Genomic DNA, 18,214 nt, shown 5'->3' with positions numbered 1-18,214 from the left:
TTTAAATTCAAGGAACAAGTGCAAATAAAGACCGTTGTTAAAAACAACGATGTTTTTACCTTTATTTAGCTTATTAGGCGCTACAGCAGCTAGCTCACTCACGTATCAGCAGCGTTTAGCCTATGCTGGCGATGACGGTGTGAACATTGCGTTCAATACCAAAGGAAACAATACATTACATAGTACACCAACGGTGTTTTATGGCACATCAAAGGATGATTTAACTATGCAAGCACAAGGGCTTAGCTCAATCTACCAGACTTCTCTCTCAACGACACACAAAGTCAAGCTGAGAAATCTCAACCCAGATACACGCTACTTCTACCAAACCTGCTTAGATATCAACAATGAATGCCCTCGTTCTGATGTTCTCTCATTTAAGACTACAGTTCCAGCAGGTGACCAACGTGAATTCAAATTCGCCGTTTTGGGTGATATGGGTGTTATGGGACCTTTAGGTGGGTTTTCTTTGTTAAACTGGCAAATTTCTAATTTCATTCTAGGGTTATCAACAGAGGCTCCATCAAAAGTAGAAGACTACGCTAGGTTAGACGAAGGAGAACGCTCAACTATGAAAGCGCTTATCGACAACAAGGATAAGTACCAATTTATAGTCCATAATGGTGATCACGCCTATGCGGATGATGCAGGAAAGGTAATTGCTAAAATTTTATCACTGAAACATATTAACTCCTCTTAGGAAATCACTGCTGGATACATCGAAGACATCCCAGATGAACCACTTCTTCAGCAAATGAGCCAAACTTATGAGTTAATCTTGGAGACTTACTTTAATCAAACTTCACAATTTGCCAGTAGTACCCCATACATGGTTGGAGTGGGTAACCATGAGCAATTACTTACTGAAGGTGAGAACACATGCTGCTTTAAAGTAACAACCTCACTAATGAAACTTTAGGCAAAGAATACACCGATCCAGAGACTGGTGAGAAGATCTTGATCGATGATATACCAAAAGGACAAAGAAATTTCGCATTTTACAAAGATCGTTATTTCATGCCTGGTGACGAGAGCGGTGGATTGGACAACTTCTGGTGGAGTATTGAAACTGGTCCACTTAAGTACATCCAAATCAACACCGAAACAGATTTAGGCGAAGGTGTAAAATCACCTGATGAGAAACAGGATCCAGCTCAAGTGAACCAGGGTGAACCCAATCAACAAATCAAATGGCTTGAAGATCAACTGAAGAATGTTGACCGTGATGTCACACCATGGGTCGTCGTAGCTGGACACAGACCGTGGTATGGTTCATTAGACGATTGTGAGGGATGTGCCGACATTTTTGACCCTCTTTTTACAAAATACAATGTTGATTTGGTTTTACATGGTCATATTCACCTTTACGAAAGATTAGCACCAATATCTGGTGGTAAAAAGGATAACAACGGACTTAACAATCCAAAGGCACCTTGGTATATCATCTCAGGTGCAGCTGGTCATTATGACGGATTGGACGAGATGCCAGATGAAATTAACGAGAATTCTGAGAAGATCATTCAAGGCGAATTCGGTTATGATGAGATCACTATTCATAACCGTACACACCTTACTCATGCTTTTATCGCGTCAAAGAACGATACTTTGTTTGATGTTCAAACTCTCTACAAGGCTCATAAATTTAATTAAAACACGCTATAATAGCTTCATATAGATATACGGATTATTTGGACTTTACTACTTATTTTTTTTTTCTTTATTTAGGATCGATTATTTTTGTTACACACTTCGACACATACATAAATCAATCAGCTAGTTATTATTTTTTTAAAACTTAGAACAACCATAAGTTATGATATCAATCCTTGTGAAGTTAGTGGCGAGTTTGACTTAAAAAGATTAGCAATTACCAATCAATCTTGAGTTTGTCAGGTTGCTGTTGTTGGCTGCTAATGAATTAAGTTTATTTGCTCTCAGGGCTTGCCCCTACTTAGACGATCATATTATACATTAAAAGAGAAATTAAGGATTATGAACAATTAAAAGTGAGACACTTGTAGATAATATGTTTATCGTTACAAATTTTCATCAATGTAATTGAAAAATCACGTCCATCAGTAGTATTATAGAACTAAGTGCGAAAGTATAAAACGAACTCCCCATGCTCCTATTTAATGTAAAAAAAAGTGATTCTGGTTTCACAAACATAAGGCATGTTCTTCGCTATGGTTGATAGTTATAACAAAAAAGGAAAAAAAACCGTTGGTTTATCATAAGAACATGCAGTGACCTCAAGATTCGGATACTTTCAGGAATGTTTAAACAGGCAACAGAGTGCCATGTTTCTTCACAAAACATTCTGAAACCGCTTCTAGCACACGGGCACAAATATACTAAGGGCGTACACACCAAAGGAAAGCATTATCTTATCATCTAATTTCATTAGCTAAATTATTACCAAGAATTAAAATGAATCCATGATAAAAGCGAAAAAAACCAAAGTAAATTGAATCATCGAATAATTTTAAAGGGTATTGAAAGATGTTTGGAATGTACAATGTTGTATTAAGCAAATTGAAATTAAACTGGCTTGTAAAGAAACCAGGGAAGTGATTTAGAAAGACAAGATGATCTTTGATGTTCGTGTTTGGATGATTATACATGAACTAATCTGACTGAATTAACTGTAGATAAATAAATTGGTTTCAATTGAATTGATTTAAAAGTGTTTTCTTCAAGAATTCGCGCTTTGTGAGTTATAATATATCGCAATTTACTGCTCTTCTTCAACGAAAATTGCAACATAATTTTCTAGTATAGTCTCAATAGCTTTACATTGATACTGCATATCGGCCAATGCAGTACCTTTAGCTTGTTCTTCTGGAGGTGGATTGAGGAGTGTTGGTCCAAATACTATAGCAAGATTGGAGGTGTGCATTGAATTTACTTCATACTTCTCTTTTACCTTGTCCAGATGACCCATGAGGTATTTTAATGTGGAATAGTTGCAATCAGGTAATTGATTTACTGTCTCATGAAGCTTTATATGTCTCAATCTATCATTTTCAACTTTAGCAGCCTCGACGAATTGAGCATAAAGTGAGAAAGTGAGAAGCGGCTCAGGTAACTCTCTAAACCATTGTTTGACTACACTAGCGACAACGTTGATATCCATTGCTTCCTCTTCTTGGAATAAATCAATGCCATCAACGTCTTGATCGATTTTAGCTTTCAATGATTGCACTTTCGACGTTGTTCCAGACAATCTATAGATACCTTGACTCTTTAAACCTTGAGCTTCTATAATTTGACTACATTTTTCGACGACTGTTGGAATTTCAACGTCATCTCTAACCATTTGATCTGTAAGATCAATTCCGAATGTCTTTTTAGCTGGTAAAGGTGGTAATGAAGTAATACTAGCTTTTGGTGTTTGATTTTGTGAATGTGAGGCAGATGGTATACGTGCATATGAATGCGATGGAGAGAATGCTTTGCCTTGATTTTCATATTCTGGTCCATACCTAGTTGGTCCAGTTGACTTTGGTTGTGCTACTGCGAAATTCTGCATAAATGTCTTGAAGTCTTTCTGGTTATCAATACGTTCAACTAATGATCTCAAACCAGGTCCATCTTCTTTCGCTAATGGGGTAACAGTTACACCTTCATTAAGAAGTGCATTTTCTAACAAGAAAGCGTAACGTTCTAAATGATATTGAACGCCCAAATCAATTTCATCTGAACATTCCTTAAGAGTTCTGACGATACGTGGCATGTAAATATCCCAGTATTCTGAGCGTAGGTTTGAGCTTTCTTGTGCGTTACGTTTGAAGGAGTCACTTGCTTGTGAAATTCTATTACGGATATCCTCTTCCTGTTTAAGAATTTGACCCGGATTGCGTCCTCTAAAGAAACCAGCGCCTTTACGCATCTTGGAGAAGCCACCCTTCTTGTCTGCATAGACTGACGATTGAGATGATCCAGCATTGGCATTAGCCGCACGCGATATTGATCCTTCTTTTAAGCTTTCGCCTTCTTTGATAATAAGAACGCGTTCCAATTCCTCTGCGACAGTATCGAAGCGGTGCTTGCTTTTCTCTGTATTAACTTCAGCTTCTTGGAGGAGTTTCTCATGTCTGCTGCCATAATCCTTTGCCTAAATGGTATTAGCAGCTGACATATCAGAGGGTTTTACTCACTTGTTTTCGGCTCTTATCAACTTCTTTGTGTAGTTGAGTGAGCTCATCGCTGATCTCATTGAGTCTGGTAGCCAATCTGAGTTTGCCTTCTCCAATGGATTCATGTAGACGCATCATATGATGCCAGGATTCGACGAAGGAGCTGCAGGGAAGTTAGAAAAGAGAATGAGTAAGAGCAAAAACACTAACCCAGCCTTGCCTTCTGTGGTACTATACATCTCAGATGTAGATTTAGCTAATCTGAGCATTTGTCTACCATATTCCTCCTCAATTTGAGCTTTCTTTTTGAGGAAAGTGGAAGCTTCTTTGCAGCTAATCATTGATTGTTTTATACGTTCTAACAGGAGAGGAATGCCGCACTATGGAGGGTGAGCGACATAAATTGTAGAGTGTAAACAACAGACCTCCAATTCACATAACGAGTTGTAGATGTTATCGTCAAAGGTCGTTGGTACAACTTCATCTGGGAAAGGTGCACCTCGAACTCCACCGGGAAGCTCTTCGTCGCCGTTGCTGCTGGGATGTGCAGTCTCAGCGTTTGATAGGTTTGAGATATCAGTTGGGAAGGTGTGAGAAGTAACGAAAGATTCATCAATTGATTCATTTAATGGCGTTGGTGGTGTACCCAATGCAGCGCCATCAGGTAAATTTGGTAGGTTGTGGTTTATGTAACTATCAGAGTTTTGCTTAGAATGTGAAGAGGATGTTCGTTCAGGTAATTTATTATTCTCCATCGTCGTTAATTTATAAGGGAATATCTCCTTAAATTAGAACGTCGAGATGGAAATAAAATTAAAGCCAGAAGCTTTGAATTCGAAGGAAATAAATAAATTCAGGGATTCTAAGAGGTTTCTATTCAACGACCAGTCAATAAACAACGAAATTTTACTGTCCATCTCTTCCTTTGAAGCTCTTAAACAATTAGAACACGATAGATTGCTTTATTTCGCGACGCATGACCCTTTAGATCAACACAATAGAAAGTTCATCCACGACATTTACCCTATCTTCACTTCTTTACAGCGTATACTCAACCTCCAGCAATCTAATTTATCTACCTACGCTAGAATATCAGATTTATATAAGAACACTCTGGAACAGCACCTTAGCTCTTGCACAGCTGATAACCTCCTCCATTGGGCTAACGTCTATGCTATTTGGTCATTCACTCAACTTCTTTACTTCCCATTCGACGGTCGCGGTGAAGGTGTCATCGCTGAAGAGCTTCTCGATTGGATTAACAGAGTAGATGTCGCACCAACAAGTGAAGAAGGTTTGGAAATCACCTCCGCTAATACCCCGCATGAACATGATAACTTCTGGCCATATATCTATAAGTGCATTATTAGAGGTTTCCATAAAACGGCCACCCAACCTCTCCACTCGTTGTTATCACATCAAACAAAGTCTATAAGCAACACCGCTGAACGACTCATTTCACTTTTATACACGTTCCCCCGTTCAACTAATTATCAATTCGAGCATGATTACTTCTCTGCTCACAAAGCATGGAGAGATGAAGCCAAGCGTACCCTCTCTAGTATAGCCGATTTGTCTCAATATGCCGATGAATTTACAAAAGATGTCTTTGATGATATCACACTCGCATTACAACTTCTTTGCGGCAAAAAAAGCAAGATTTTTGAAGTCGCGGATGATTGGAGGGAATGTCTTGCTGCATATGGTCTATTTGTCATTCCGTCACTCAGACGTGACGATATTCCAAGTGTATTAGAGGAAATATTCAAGGAGGTACCATTAGACACAACATTACCAGATCAATGTATTGAAGCTGCTCTTGCAAATGCTGAAACAACCAAGGTGAGTTTTTGTATTACTTTTCTCTCCATTCTAAACGCTCATTAGGCAATCACATTGTGTAATGAATTCGATCCATGGCTTGTTGCACACTTGACTGATTTACTCGATAAAATCGGAGCTGTAGATCATGATCCAGAGTGAGTGATTCATTTTTACTTTACTTCCTACTAACAAGATAACTCAAGATTTCCTTTAACATTGAGACAACACTTTTTACTTCAATACGCAGACAAATTGGCATCTGATCCTGGTCTTTGGACAATCACTCTGGATTATTATGCACAGTGTGGTGTTGAAGGTGCAAGCAGAGTGAGAGCATTGATCGTTCGCGTTCCACTCCTACTCGACGTCAAAGGTGACAACGACGAGAAAATGGATGGAGATGATGTGTTCAATGAAACTATTCAAACTAACTTGCCAAATCTAACAAGAGTTGAAGAAATTCTCTCAATTTGTCAGGAATATGCATTGGAAGAAGAAGCTTCAGAGGTTTGTAGAAACGCAGCTGAGCAACTCGTCGAACGTGAATACTATGGTTTAGCAGTTGCCTTCTGTATTAGAGCGAAAGAGGCACGCAAACTTGGTAGAATTACTGATCTCATTCTTGAAGAATACTTGAATAAAGGTGAGCGAATATTTTAGCTTGGGATTCTCAACTAACATGTACAATTAGGCGAGAAAGTCTTCAGCAGTTTAGTAGACTCAATTCCAACATCTCTCCTCAACGTTACGACATACTCAGCTGGCGATATGTTCGATGACGGTCATAGTAATTTAGAAATTGAGCGTGATGGTACACAAGATGCATCTGCTAGAGCTCTCGCTAGAGATCCAGCAGTCTCATCAAGGTTGGCTTTCCTTGCCCGTTATAAGGATTTCCATAGTAGTCTTAAAAAGGACGATAAGGAAGGCGCTGCTATACTCCTAGTAGAGATGCTTACAACTGAGATCGCACCAAAGCGTTTCTGGAGTGTATTGCTCGCTGATGCATTGCCTTTACTTGAAGGTACAGTTGTAAATGCATTGATAACCACAATTCACTCACGTGCTCTCTAGATTCTGAAGTTTTATTTACATTAGAAGATGCCTACGAATTGTTGAGATTTTTGGAGGATGTACATACAGGTGTACGATCAAACAACGAGAGAGAATACTTGGATCCACTCGCTCGTTTGTTAGCCAAATCTGAAAAGCCTTCCTACGATAAAGCTCTAGCAGAATTAGAAGTGGTCAGGTTAGCATTAGCTAGACATATAGCGAAATGCTGCGTATTATTTTGAGTTGTAATTTATTAAACATATTAATTTATAAAAGATTGAATGATATACGATGAGATATATTGTTACAATTGATTAGTTTTAATGATATAAATATTTAAATGCTATTATTTTATACGTTCTCCAGAGTTTTATGCCATTCTATTACTCTTCTATGTGCCATTACCTTCTCAGGTTTGAAACCCAATATTTGAAGACCTTCGAGGGACGTTGCACGTGAGATTGCGACATAACATTGACCTCTTTCGAAGATAGATGAAAGATCGACTTTCACTCTCTCGAGTGTCTGTCCTTGTGATTTATGTATAGACATTGACCAAGCGAGGATTAATGGTACTTGATTCCTCGATGCTTCCACTTTACCATTTATTCCTTCTGTTTTCCATATATCAGGGACACATAACATTTCCCTGTATCCGCCAGATGGTTGAAGAAAATGAACTAAGGGGTACGCAATACCTTGCTCCCTTTTTGTCGGTTGACCAGATACGGTCGCCTCACCTTTTTTAAGTGATGATGCTAATGCTAGTGCTCGAGCTTGATGTACACCGTCGTTTTCATCTTCTAATTCTTCCATACGTCTGCTATTTCCACCACGAGTGTACGTCACTGCATCTATAAAGTCTACAACTCTACCTAATGATCCGTTTACCAAAGTTTCATCTATATTCTTTATTAGCATAACTTGACATCCGAGTTTAAGATGTAACTGCTTAGGGGCCATAAAGTTTGAAAGCACCTTATCACGTTGATCAATGGGTAATTCACCAGAGTCTAATGCTGTATACGTCTTTGTATCTCCGTCAAGTTGATTCATACGACCAGTGTTTGATTGATCGACTTGTTGTCTCAGTGGGTAGAGCTCCGTTGGCTGTATTTGATCATCGAATTGAAGTGGCCTTGAGAGTGACCTGAATGTCTTGATAGATGATTCTGATAGTTTACCAAAACGCATTTCGTTTAACATATTGATGAAAGCTGAAAATTGGGTGAGATACACTCCATAATAAAAAGATTACACCTACTTTCATCTCTTTGACGGAAAACCTGTCTAAGGTTGATTGTATGTGCGATCACACGTGTCCATGATTCAGCATCAAAGCAGAAATTTGGTGATGAGTTCTTGCTCACAGGTGGTAATTGAAAGAAATCACCACAAACTACAATCTGAATGTTACCAAATGGCTCAGGACGTTTTCTGATGTTTCTAGCTAACGCCTCGAGCTTATCGAAAAGCTCACCGTCAACCATGGAAACTGAATTGGGTCAGTAAAGTGTCCGATTGGTATATAACTTACGAACCTTCATCAACAATCAATACTTTCACCCTTGTCCAGCGTTTGAGTGCCTTGGCGTTCCGTCTAACTTTCTGAGCAAGTGAATTTACGTTGTCAGTGCAAAGGCCACAACCAGTGAAAGAGTGGAGTGTCGTACCACCAATGTTACATGCTGCGATACCAGTTGAAGCAGTGATAGCTACACTTTCAGGACCTTTCTTAAACTTTTTACGCAAGCTTGATATGATTTCTCTCAGAAGGACAGATTTACCGGTACCTGCAGAACCGGTGAAGAAAACATTCTTTCCCTCATCTACAACCATATGTAAAACCTTCTGTTGTTCGTTTGAAAGTCTGAGTTTACGCTGTACGAGCGGCTGAGGCGGTGGTTGAGCTGCCGGTTGATTGTTTACTTTTGGTTTTTCGGATGGCTTAGAATCTAACGCGTTTTCTTCCATATCAGAATCGATTAGAACAACTGAACGCTTAGGTTCTATGGGTTTGAGCTTCTTTGGTGCTCTATCATCGTTTGATATCGTTGAATTCGAGTTTGATGCGTTTGATAGGGCAGCCATGATAGCTGCACGACGTCTAGCTGCACCTTCAGCCGCAGGTTTCGCTGGTGCTGGCTTTGGAGCTGGTACTTTATTCCGCGGCGGACTTTGGGACCATTCGAAGGGATCAGAATTTGGTTCATCTGCTGTATCATCCCAGGAGCGTTTGAAAGACTAGTTTACAGTAAGATATAGAAAAATATAAAAGTTATTATGGAAACTAACGTTTATTTTCGAATTCGTCTGCTTTAACGGCGCCATCTCGCGAACAACTCAATCAAGTTATAAATGAAAGCAAGCACGAGTTTAAAAGATAAGAAAATTCTCATTCAAAATTATATGGTTATTGTACAATCTACTAATGAAGATATCTACTTTTGCTCATCTGCGCTTTTAGCTTTCTCTGAGATGATCTTTGCACCGACCTGGGAGATATTAGACGGATTTAGAGATATACACCTGACCTACATTTCTGACGTTTTCCTCTGCGCGTTCAACACCGAGACTCTTTGCCTTTTGGTAATTTTCAAGTGCACTCTCGAGATGACCAGCTGAGAGGGTTGTTAACTAGAGATATGGGAGGATGAGGGTACCCACAGGCTTCACTAACTACAGCCTACTCTATGTGTTAGCTCTGGCTTATTATTGTCTCTTCACTCACCAAATTGAAGACAATCTCACCATCTTCTGGGGAAAGATGTTTGGCGCGTCTAAGATGGTCAATAAGGTAGACAGTACAGTAGCGACCTACTGAAGGTGGTGCAACGCCTTCTCTGGGTTGGATGGGCTCGAGAGAATGTGGGCAGATGCAATGTTCGTGTGAGCATCAGCATTTGATGGGTACAACTTGATAGATTGTTCCCAGGTCTGGATAGCAGCTGGGATATCCTTGCTGTAAAACTGCGTAACACCCAAATTGAACAATCCCATCGCTGTTGTTCTGATATTGAGAGATCTCTCGTAGTGTTCTTTAGCTTTCTCCAAGTCACCTTCGTTAAGTAAACGTGTACCCTCCTCCATTTCTTCAAATGCTTCTGATTCTGCAGGATCGACTGTAGATGAAGCACCAGACGTAGATGCCCATCTGTAGCCGAAGAGTGGCTTAGTTATGAGAGGTCTATTAAATTGTCTAGTTGTAATAGATCTTGATAAATTTCTTGTTATAGCAGAGAATCTATACATTTTCTTATGTTGAACGAATCGGTGAGGAAAGCTCCTTCTTCTTCTCCTCAGATTTGAAAATGTGGCCATTCACCAGTAATACAGAGAAAAGTGAGGGAACCAACGTACAGAATATTGAACAAAATACTACAACTACAAATGATCCAACTTCCAATTTATCTGCATCATCAGCACAAGACGTACTCTCAATAGACCCAACTACCCTTCATCCAATGGCAGACGTTGGTGATAAACTTGATTATCTTTTATTAGACGACGATAAATTATCGGAATTACCTGGCTCAGAAACTGCCTTACCTTCACGTGGCTGGACCGACGATTTATGTTACGGCGTTGGTACTACATACGTTTCAGGTGGGTCAATGGTGCTTTTAATATTACACCATCTAACAGTCCATAAAGGTTTAGGTATTGGTGGTTTATGGGGTATCAGAGAGGGTATGAACAAGAAGTTGGCTGCACCTGTGACAAGATTGAGAATAAATGCAATCTTGAATAGTGTAACTAAGCGTGGATCATTCATTGGTAACTCCGGCGGTGTTTTAGGTTTGTTGGTCGTTATGACGTTTCAAACTTTGCTGATCATCTCCAGCGTTGGTCTACAACATCAGCAATTCAAGTTTGGATAGTATAAGGGGCAAGCATGATGTATTAAACTCCATGGGTGCCGGTGCAATCTCTGGTGCACTGTTTAAATCAACAGGTGAGACTTTGGTCATCTAAGACAGCGCAGTTTAACTTACGTAAAATAACAGCTGGTCTCAGACCAATGGCAATATCAGCAGGTATATTAGCATCCTCAGCAGGTGGCTGGACCTTGTTTAAGAGAACCATTTTGTAAATTTATAGATACATAATCATCATTCAACCATAATAGCGCACATTAATAATATATGGAGATGTACCTAGCAAAATTTTTCAGGGGCTTGCGCAGGGGTCTCAGATAGAGAGACTTGGAAATTCAAATTAACAGAATAATTATTTAATTTAATAATTTATATTTTATTTTGTTTATTTGGGCGCGAATTATTGTATCATCGTGCATAAATTGGCTGTCCCAGCCCGTCGGTCCTCTTCTTAGGACATCAATCGAAAGCTTTAAACCAAATCAGGGCGGTCAGTTTGAAACAGTCAATGATCCCCGGTTCGAACCGCTGTGAGTTAACCTTTAACCATCATAATGTCAAAACTAAGTGTAAATTCACTAGTTTTGAGCCCGAGGAATGACGACGACGATAAAGATGTACAGTTTAGTTCACAAGATAGTTTAAATGGGTGAATAATAGTTTAATTACACAGTTTATTAGTTGACATTTTCCCAGTCGCATGCATTTGTTGGAAATCATCCAGTCCCCGCTAAGATCGGCAGCTTTTGGTTCTAGTTACTACAGTCGACTACCTCTCGCACCACCATTAGTCGTGCGGCTATTGGTTAAGAATACAGATGGCAAATACATTGATATGTAAGTACTTTTGCATTATCAGCCACACGTATTGACCGGTAAAGTCACGATGAACTCCCTTTTTACGTTTGTCACGCTTCACTCCTATCTGAGGATGGTAGTAAAAAGTTAGATTTCACACAACTCAACGATGAACCAGAGAGTGCACCAGTTAGAATGCTTTATGGAGGTTTAGTAACAACACCCTATGTCGTACGAGGGGAAGTAGTTTTTCCATTCACAGATCTAGGTGTAAGATTAACGGGTATGTATCGATTCAAATTATCGCTTTTCAGATTAGCAAGGTACGCATGATGTTTATTAAATGTGATCTTATAGTAATCTATTACAGACCAGGTTCAGATATCAGCTCAAGCACCGCGTCCGAAACATTATCGACTGCGATATCGGATACTTTTGAGATTGTTGATCTAGATGATTATGAAGCTCCGGGTGAGTTTTTTTAGTAATTCTCAATTTTCACTAACACGCACAGCTATCACAAATTTATCTTACGAGTTGCATTCAGCTGGCGTGCCCGTACAGATGCCCAGTCAGCAACACTCTATTTGATCGCAGTTTATTAAACTAATCAATTAATGTCCCAATCCCAAATGAAGGGACGTGCGTGGAAGAGTTACGAGACATAGTACAGACCCGGCCGAATCTGAACAGGTTAAACAGGTTTAGTTGTCTAGTCAGATCTAAGCATTTGCTGCATATATTGTATAACGTGTATTAATATCCATTTAGTCATCTGTTTGACATTTTAGTCCTTACAAAATACTCTACGAATAGGAACATTAGAATTTTCCACGTAAGATATATACACATTGGCATTTATCTGTAGTCTTCTTTCTCTTTTGTTCACAAACTGACCACGAAATAAAAATGATTTTCTATTTATAGTCCAAGTCAACCTTGTCTTCGCACTCTGATTAGAGCTATCAATAGAATGTCCGCAAACGACGTGAGTATCCGTTATATGCGTTTCTATATCTAAGACAGTATAGTATTACAACCAAGGTGGTCAACAAGGTGGTTACTATCCGTATGTATAGTCTTATGTACACCTTCTCAACTGACCGGAGATCAGCCCACCTCCACCACAAGCATACGGCGGACAAGGATACGCTCCTCAACAACAGCCATACGGAGGCGGTGGATATGCACCACAACAACCAGTAAGAACTCTTGTTCCAGTTTCTTTCACCTGTCTGACACAGCTTAGATGTATGTCCAACCACCTCAACAAGAAAAGAAGAGTGGTGGTGCAGGTAGCAGTGCCTGTTGCGGTTGTTGCGCATGTTTGGCTGGTATGTGTGCATGTTGTCTTTGCGAAGATATCCTCTGCCTTGAAGCTCTCTGTTAAAGTTAGGTGTACATACCACCACAGATATCATTTAGAGTTATACAATTAAATCATTCATTCGTTTTCTTTTGGTTCTTTTAGAATTTTTTTTATCTGCTTCCGGATTTCACATCCTTCGTACCTGTAAATAGTTTGGTCTTCGTTGTAGACAAAGAGAAAATGTGAAGGGTTGATAATATCATGTTCCCTAGAATAACGATATCTATTCAATTCGTTCGCGTTTGCATTTATTCTAGTGAATACGTTGGCTGCTAACGAGTTATCACGTAAGACAAACTTTTGATTGTTAGACCTGAATGAGTTTGAGTGAGCTATACATAAACAAAATGATATTGAAAGTGTTACTGCACTTTTGCATTCATTGATACCTATTTTATCTAGATTCCTTTTGTCCGCTAGCTTAATCATAGTTCCGACTGAAACTGTTGAGAAAGATATTAGCTATAAATAAGCCCACAATAAGTTACAATAGTTATCAATACGGCAAATTCAATGTCAGCAAATCATTAATTTCGATATAGTATGGTGAATAAGCATGGAAGTCTAGCATAACATAGGTACTATCGAGATCGTCGAATGTGTGCATATAAGATTTTGATAAACGAATGGGTTTGATAATCTTTTCTACTTAAAGTGATTTATTTCTAATCACAAATTCAAAATATAAAGAAAGGTATAAAAGAAACAATAAATTTTAAGAGAAACAAAAAAGCTGTAAAACGAAAGTAATTACATGGTCTATATTACTAAATTATCATCTTCATGAGAGTTTGGTTTGGTTTTTGTATGCAAAGAAATTAATGCAATCGATCATTAACTGATTTAAAGGTAGGCATTCAATCCAGCTTGTGCAACTTGATCCGGAGTTTGTTGGTTGATAGCCTTGATCAATTCAACTAATTCAGCCTTAATGTCTTGTCCAACTTGTTCAGGTAATGATGGATCAAGAACGTAACTGAAAACAGCCAAAAGTTTTGGTAATTCTGGCATAATCAAGTTTGCGTTAGATCTGAATAATGTGAAGATTGCTCTGAATACCGGACCATTTTCTAACAGATCATTCTTTAATGGTAAAACACCGATTAAAACTGATAAAACTTGATCTAATGGCATGGCAGCTCCATTCTTGATGATCATTCTTGATACTGCACCTGCTGCATTGTCACGTGCGTTCAAAACTGCACTTGGTGATTCGTTACCGACATCGAATAATGGCTTCAATGCTGATAAGATCATCATGTATTGACCAGATAAATCAATTTCACTGTTTTCAACCAAAACACCAGTTGCGAATGCAGCGTTTGATCTAACTTCAGCTTCATCATCAGTCAATGCAGTCAAGATCAACTTGAGTACATTCTCAGTGTGTGGTGTAATACCTGATTTTAATCCAACGATGATTTCTCCAATAGTTCCAATGACTGATGATCTTTCACCAACTGCTCTACCCTTTCCATAGAATTTGGCAATCAATGGTAAGAATGTTCCGAAAGGTTGAGAGAATTGTTGACCAATTGATGTTGCTAATGCGCCAACCAAGTCACCTGCTGCTTGAATCAAAACTGATTCGTATTCTGCGTTTTCAACGTCGTCTTCAATTTCATCATCTTGATCTGGATCTTGTTGACAGAGTGACTTGCCATTTAAGATCTCAGCGGTTGAGTTGCATACACTTTCGACACGACCTTCTCTCAAAATGAATGATGGACCCATCTTGTTCAAAGTTTCAGCGAGTTCTTGTACAATAGTTGTAACAACTTGCTTGTCATCTTCTTGTGCCCAGGCATCGAAGATTGCAGGTAAAACCATCTCGATAAGCTTTTCAACGTTCTCATGGTATGGTGTTGCGATACCTGCTTGCCATGGGGCTGGTGATGAAATGTCGTAGAATGCTGACATGAAGGCAAACAAACTAGAGATGGCACTCTTTCTAATACCTTCGTAGTAGTGTTCGAGTTGTTCGACTAATTTTCCAACAGACTCTTCAACGAATGGCAAGAAGTTTGACTTTGTGTTGATGAAGATTTCACCAATAGCATCGGCTGCAACTTCCTTCTCAATTGCCATGGCACTGTTGACTGACAACATCTTTTCTGGGTCAATGTCTTCAATGTTTTCTTCACCAGCATCGAACAAACCATCACCACCACCTTCAAGGTCATCAGTTTCATCTTGGCTCAAACTACGCAAAAGTGCTGGAACGACGTCACCAAGGAATGGTGAGAATTCTTCACCGAAGACTCTAGTCATGACAGTGAAGAAGATGAATGAGCATTCACGTAAACGTGGTGAATCAATGTTCATACCAGCGTATGCTTGTTGCATAATGTCTTGGAAAACTGGTCTGAAGACTTCAGCGCCAACTGCTTCAGCGATAGTTCCAACAGCATCCATGGTGACACCACGAAGGTCCATTTCTTCACCTTCCTCAGTTAATCCAAGGAATGGACGAATGAGTTGGATGGTTTGTGTGAAGTATGGAACGAATTGAGCCTTGGCAGCGTGTGCAGCTGAACCAATTGCACCAGTGACGGTACTCTTTACTGCTAATGGAGCAGTTGATAATAAACCAACTAATCTTTCCATTAACATTGGGAGATATTGGTTGATATCATCACCAAGAACTTCCAAGAGCGCGTCAAGAGCGGTACATGCTGGACGTTGGGTGGCTTCATCGTTCATCAAGTTGAAGACCAATGGAAGTAAAACACCGTGTCTTTCAGCAGCTTCATCACCAAGCATGTCACAGACGCAACCCAAAGCAACACATGCAGCTTTGCGGACAATTGGTTCGGCGTCTTGTAAACCAGCATCGATGAAAGGCCAGAGCTCGTCAATGTGTGGTCTAATAAATTCTGAGCAACCTTCAACAGTAACACCGAAAGCCATCATTGCTGATTTACGGAGTGGTGCTTGTGGTGAGGTCATATATTCACGCAACTGTTGGTAGAGCGGTGGGAAGACTTGTGAAGGTGGTAAAGATGTTGCCAATGTGTCTAAAACACGGAATGATAATCTTGAAGGTGAGTCTTCATCAATATCGTCTGGATCTTCTTCAGCACCGATTGGAAGCAAGCGCTCCAAAATTGGCTTGGCCAAACCGAGTGATTGGATCTTTGACTTTTTGTATTTGACCGTCCAGAGCAAGCAGTTAAGACACATAACTCTAAGTGAATCATCGTAGTTGCTGTTTGAGGCTGAAGTCAAGAAGAATTGAACGAGATCTGGTATAGCCTTTGAAAGGAGTGGTGCTTCCTGATGAGATGATGAGACAAATCCACAGTGTCAGAATAGAAGAAAACTCACTATAATTAACATGGTCTCGAAAACATCAAATCCAGCTTTGACGGAGTCTTCATGACCAGCTTCTAAAGCTTGTTGGAGAACAACAACCATAGGTTCAATGAGACCTTGGAAGGTTTTCTGAACATCGGTTAGAAACGCGAAATCATGAAATTTAAACCTACGATATCATTCTTGTCATCGATATCAATGTATTCCGCAACTTTTCCTAAAGCTTTAAGAGTTGTGACCCTAACTTCCAAGCTTTCTGGGTCGGTAATGCTCTTAGCGAAAAGTGCGAAGAGTGAAGGTAAATGGCTCTCAAAACCTTCGATGATAGTTTCAAGGAGAGCGTAGAGAACGAAGATACCAATTTCACGGTGAGCAGCGTTTGCAGAAGTTGATGCTTGTGTGAGGTAACCAAGGAGGTCTGGCCAGGTGTTGAGAGGAAGTTCGATTTCAGCGATCGCAGAAATGACACGAGCGCAGGAGTGACGAACGAGGTTACTATTATATGCTTAAATATATACTCCTGCAGAAAAAAAGAAGACACGCACCTGTTCTCTACTAAGATAACTTCGAGCAAACGTGATTTGATGGAAGTTCTAATATCTTGTGGGCAGTTCTTCCACAAATTACCGTTTGAGTTTCCAACTCTCTTACGCAATTCAACTGCAGCCAATTGTCTAACTGGATCCATAGGGCTGGAGGCTACAACTTCGAATAAGCCCGGAATACATTCTGGTGATTTGTAGTACTGAGCGTTCAATGTAGCTGTCGCATTCTTAATAATTTGGGTGTCTGGTGCGACTGTCTGCTCAAGCAGACTATGGAGATTTTGAACGTAAGCCTCCATTGATTAATGGGTTGGTTCAAGATGTGAGCCTTGCGTCTTCTTGATTTTGAAAATTTATAAAGACAAAAAAATAAATTAAAATACTTAAAATGTGTGAATAATGGTATATATTCAGTCTATTATCCTATATTAGTTGTCTCATTCGCTCAGAACGATAATTCAGAACGAAGTCTGAGCTTTGAATGATCTAAGTAGAAGGGTCTACATTAGAGTTTATCGATTAAGTCAGAAGACAGCTGTAAGGCTCCACTTTTAATTTCATAGATTTCTTGGTAAAAAAAAGGGAAACTGAATAGCTTCATAGACCATCCCTCGCACTATGACCTATATTGCTTGAATGTTACTTGGGCTAAAAAATTACCCTTCACGGGTTCTTATACTGTGAATCACTAATTAATCCCCTCGGGAGGTTTACCGGACAGAGTCACTTGTCGAGGTTGTCAGCATCATATGACATTTGTGCCTGAGATTAATACGGAGATATAAATTTGCTACTTTTCTTCTTCAGCTCATCAAGATGAACATAGTCGACGAAAAGGATTTAAAACAAGAGTACGAGGAGCACGAAGTAGCTCCAGATGGTGTATTGAGACACGGACAAACTGTTGACTTGGAGACTTACAGTAATGATGACGAAGAATTTGGTGGATATGAGAACAGAAAAAAGATGGAACGCAAATTGCTTTGGAAAACTGATGCCAGATTCGCCATTATGATTATCAGTGAGTGAAAATTTTATGTATCCGTCCAGCTTAGCTAACCATGGCTTTTTCGTTAATTCCTTCATCTATCCCTTCTATTAATTACAATTATCAGTCTATATCCTCAATTACATCGATAGAAACAATGTCCCGGCGGCTCGTCATCAAGGTTTAGAAGACGACCTAGAACTCGGATACGACAACAGATACGAAACTGTTCTGTCTATACTCTACGCGGGCTATATTGTCATGCAGGCGAGGATTCCGTTATCGCTCTTTTCTGACCTCTG

At 39.6% G+C, this 18,214-nt stretch overlaps 9 protein-coding genes across 9 annotated transcripts in view; 6 read left to right on the top strand and 3 right to left on the bottom strand.

Moving 5' to 3' along the window:
• The first annotated feature begins 31 nt into the window (after positions 1-31).
• WALSEDRAFT_66883 (Metallo-dependent phosphatase) lies at positions 32-1,752 on the top strand. The gene is made up of 4 exons (XM_006955784.1): positions 32-458; positions 504-655; positions 701-869; positions 920-1,752. The coding sequence occupies exons 1-4, from the start codon at positions 50-52 to the stop codon at positions 1,648-1,650; spliced, it is 1,461 nt and encodes a 486-aa protein (XP_006955846.1). The 5' UTR covers positions 32-49; the 3' UTR covers positions 1,651-1,752.
• A 738-nt stretch (positions 1,753-2,490) lies between these two features.
• Positions 2,491-4,894, bottom strand: WALSEDRAFT_34539 (RhoGAP-domain-containing protein; the record flags this gene model as incomplete). Its single annotated transcript, XM_006955783.1, has 4 exons — positions 2,491-4,117; positions 4,161-4,302; positions 4,350-4,519; positions 4,565-4,894. The coding sequence occupies 4 exons, from the start codon at positions 4,892-4,894 to the stop codon at positions 2,735-2,737; spliced, it is 2,025 nt and encodes a 674-aa protein (XP_006955845.1). The 3' UTR covers positions 2,491-2,734.
• Positions 4,895-4,940: 46 nt separating this feature from the next.
• WALSEDRAFT_14129 (Nucleoporin, Nup85-like protein) lies at positions 4,941-7,037 on the top strand (the record flags this gene model as incomplete). The annotated part of the gene is made up of 4 exons (XM_006955599.1): positions 4,941-5,981; positions 6,027-6,118; positions 6,167-6,606; positions 6,655-7,037. The coding sequence occupies 4 exons, from the start codon at positions 4,941-4,943 to the stop codon at positions 7,035-7,037; spliced, it is 1,956 nt and encodes a 651-aa protein (XP_006955661.1).
• Positions 7,038-9,424: 2,387 nt separating this feature from the next.
• Positions 9,425-11,145, bottom strand: WALSEDRAFT_30789 (TPR-like protein). The gene is made up of 8 exons (XM_006955782.1): positions 11,027-11,145; positions 10,864-10,974; positions 10,674-10,817; positions 9,841-10,625; positions 9,751-9,799; positions 9,687-9,705; positions 9,558-9,640; positions 9,425-9,514 (listed from the first exon to the last, which is right to left on the bottom strand). Exons 4-8 carry the CDS (start codon positions 10,269-10,271, stop codon positions 9,461-9,463), a joined length of 636 nt encoding a protein of 211 aa, XP_006955844.1. The 5' UTR covers positions 10,272-10,625; positions 10,674-10,817; positions 10,864-10,974; positions 11,027-11,145; the 3' UTR covers positions 9,425-9,460.
• On the top strand, positions 9,841-11,151 carry WALSEDRAFT_34528 (Tim17-domain-containing protein). The gene is made up of 4 exons (XM_006955781.1): positions 9,841-10,625; positions 10,674-10,817; positions 10,864-10,974; positions 11,027-11,151. Exons 1-4 carry the CDS (start codon positions 10,331-10,333, stop codon positions 11,110-11,112), a joined length of 636 nt encoding a protein of 211 aa, XP_006955843.1. The 5' UTR covers positions 9,841-10,330; the 3' UTR covers positions 11,113-11,151.
• Positions 11,152-11,367: 216 nt separating this feature from the next.
• WALSEDRAFT_59050 (hypothetical protein) lies at positions 11,368-12,480 on the top strand. Its single transcript, XM_006955780.1, has 6 exons — positions 11,368-11,427; positions 11,480-11,546; positions 11,594-11,734; positions 11,779-12,018; positions 12,066-12,166; positions 12,210-12,480. Exons 1-6 carry the CDS (start codon positions 11,406-11,408, stop codon positions 12,284-12,286), a joined length of 648 nt encoding a protein of 215 aa, XP_006955842.1. The 5' UTR covers positions 11,368-11,405; the 3' UTR covers positions 12,287-12,480.
• A 188-nt stretch (positions 12,481-12,668) lies between these two features.
• On the top strand, positions 12,669-13,085 carry WALSEDRAFT_61835 (hypothetical protein; the record flags this gene model as incomplete). The annotated part of the gene is made up of 4 exons (XM_006955779.1): positions 12,669-12,683; positions 12,727-12,764; positions 12,810-12,897; positions 12,945-13,085. 4 exons carry the CDS (start codon positions 12,669-12,671, stop codon positions 13,083-13,085), a joined length of 282 nt encoding a protein of 93 aa, XP_006955841.1.
• Positions 13,086-13,764: 679 nt separating this feature from the next.
• Positions 13,765-17,435, bottom strand: WALSEDRAFT_30787 (ARM repeat-containing protein). The gene is made up of 4 exons (XM_006955778.1): positions 16,925-17,435; positions 16,553-16,874; positions 16,392-16,508; positions 13,765-16,340 (listed from the first exon to the last, which is right to left on the bottom strand). The coding sequence occupies exons 1-4, from the start codon at positions 17,221-17,223 to the stop codon at positions 13,908-13,910; spliced, it is 3,171 nt and encodes a 1,056-aa protein (XP_006955840.1). The 5' UTR covers positions 17,224-17,435; the 3' UTR covers positions 13,765-13,907.
• Positions 17,436-17,581: 146 nt separating this feature from the next.
• The window catches only part of WALSEDRAFT_30786 (MFS general substrate transporter), a 2,478-nt gene continuing 1,845 nt past the window's right edge, over positions 17,582-18,214 (top strand). The window contains exons 1-2 of the mRNA XM_006955777.1: positions 17,582-17,945; positions 18,040-18,179. Coding sequence (XP_006955839.1) covers positions 17,741-17,945; positions 18,040-18,179 — 345 coding nt within the window. The 5' untranslated portion in view covers positions 17,582-17,740. The remainder of the gene's footprint in view (positions 17,946-18,039; positions 18,180-18,214) is intronic.

The sequence above is a fragment of the Wallemia mellicola genome, assembly GCF_000263375.1.
Source record: "Wallemia mellicola CBS 633.66 unplaced genomic scaffold WALSEscaffold_1, whole genome shotgun sequence".
NCBI classification, from domain to species: Eukaryota; Fungi; Basidiomycota; class Wallemiomycetes; order Wallemiales; family Wallemiaceae; genus Wallemia; species Wallemia mellicola.
The sequence above is the reverse complement of the archived record's forward strand: the minus strand, read 5'-3'. Positions and strand labels throughout refer to the sequence as shown.

Excerpts from the sequence above, each read along its gene's own strand:
- WALSEDRAFT_30787 (XM_006955778.1), bottom strand. The coding sequence starts at position 17,223 with ATGGAGGCTTACGTTCAAAATCTCCATAGTCTGCTTGAGCAGACAGTC. Across the intron at positions 16,509-16,552 it reads TCGATGACAAGAATGATATC|AAAACCTTCCAAGGTCTCAT; the intron begins GTAGGTTTAAAT and ends ACCGATGTTCAG. Across the intron at positions 16,341-16,391 it reads TCGAGACCATGTTAATTATA|GAAGCACCACTCCTTTCAAA; the intron begins GTGAGTTTTCTT and ends TCATCTCATCAG.
- WALSEDRAFT_30789 (XM_006955782.1), bottom strand. The coding sequence starts at position 10,271 with ATGTATAGATTCTCTGCTATAACAAGAAATTTATCAAGATCTATTACA. Across the intron at positions 9,800-9,840 it reads AAGGCGTTGCACCACCTTCA|ACGCGCCAAACATCTTTCCC; the intron begins GTAGGTCGCTAC and ends TGACCATCTTAG. Across the intron at positions 9,515-9,557 it reads CAGAGGAAAACGTCAGAAAT|GTCGGTGCAAAGATCATCTC; the intron begins GTAGGTCAGGTG and ends AATATCTCCCAG.
- WALSEDRAFT_59050 (XM_006955780.1), top strand. The coding sequence starts at position 11,406 with ATGATCCCCGGTTCGAACCGCT. Across the intron at positions 11,547-11,593 it reads TCACAAGATAGTTTAAATGG|TCGCATGCATTTGTTGGAAA; the intron begins GTGAATAATAGT and ends ACATTTTCCCAG. Across the intron at positions 11,735-11,778 it reads GATGGCAAATACATTGATAT|TCACGATGAACTCCCTTTTT; the intron begins GTAAGTACTTTT and ends TGACCGGTAAAG.
- WALSEDRAFT_34528 (XM_006955781.1), top strand. The coding sequence starts at position 10,331 with ATGTGGCCATTCACCAGTAATACAGAGAAAAGTGAGGGAACCAACGTA. Across the intron at positions 10,626-10,673 it reads TGGTACTACATACGTTTCAG|GTTTAGGTATTGGTGGTTTA; the intron begins GTGGGTCAATGG and ends CAGTCCATAAAG. Across the intron at positions 10,818-10,863 it reads TAACTCCGGCGGTGTTTTAG|CGTTGGTCTACAACATCAGC; the intron begins GTTTGTTGGTCG and ends GATCATCTCCAG.
- WALSEDRAFT_66883 (XM_006955784.1), top strand. The coding sequence starts at position 50 with ATGTTTTTACCTTTATTTAGCTTATTAGGCGCTACAGCAGCTAGCTCA. Across the intron at positions 459-503 it reads GGGTGTTATGGGACCTTTAG|GGTTATCAACAGAGGCTCCA; the intron begins GTGGGTTTTCTT and ends ATTTCATTCTAG. Across the intron at positions 870-919 it reads TGAGCAATTACTTACTGAAG|GCAAAGAATACACCGATCCA; the intron begins GTGAGAACACAT and ends ATGAAACTTTAG.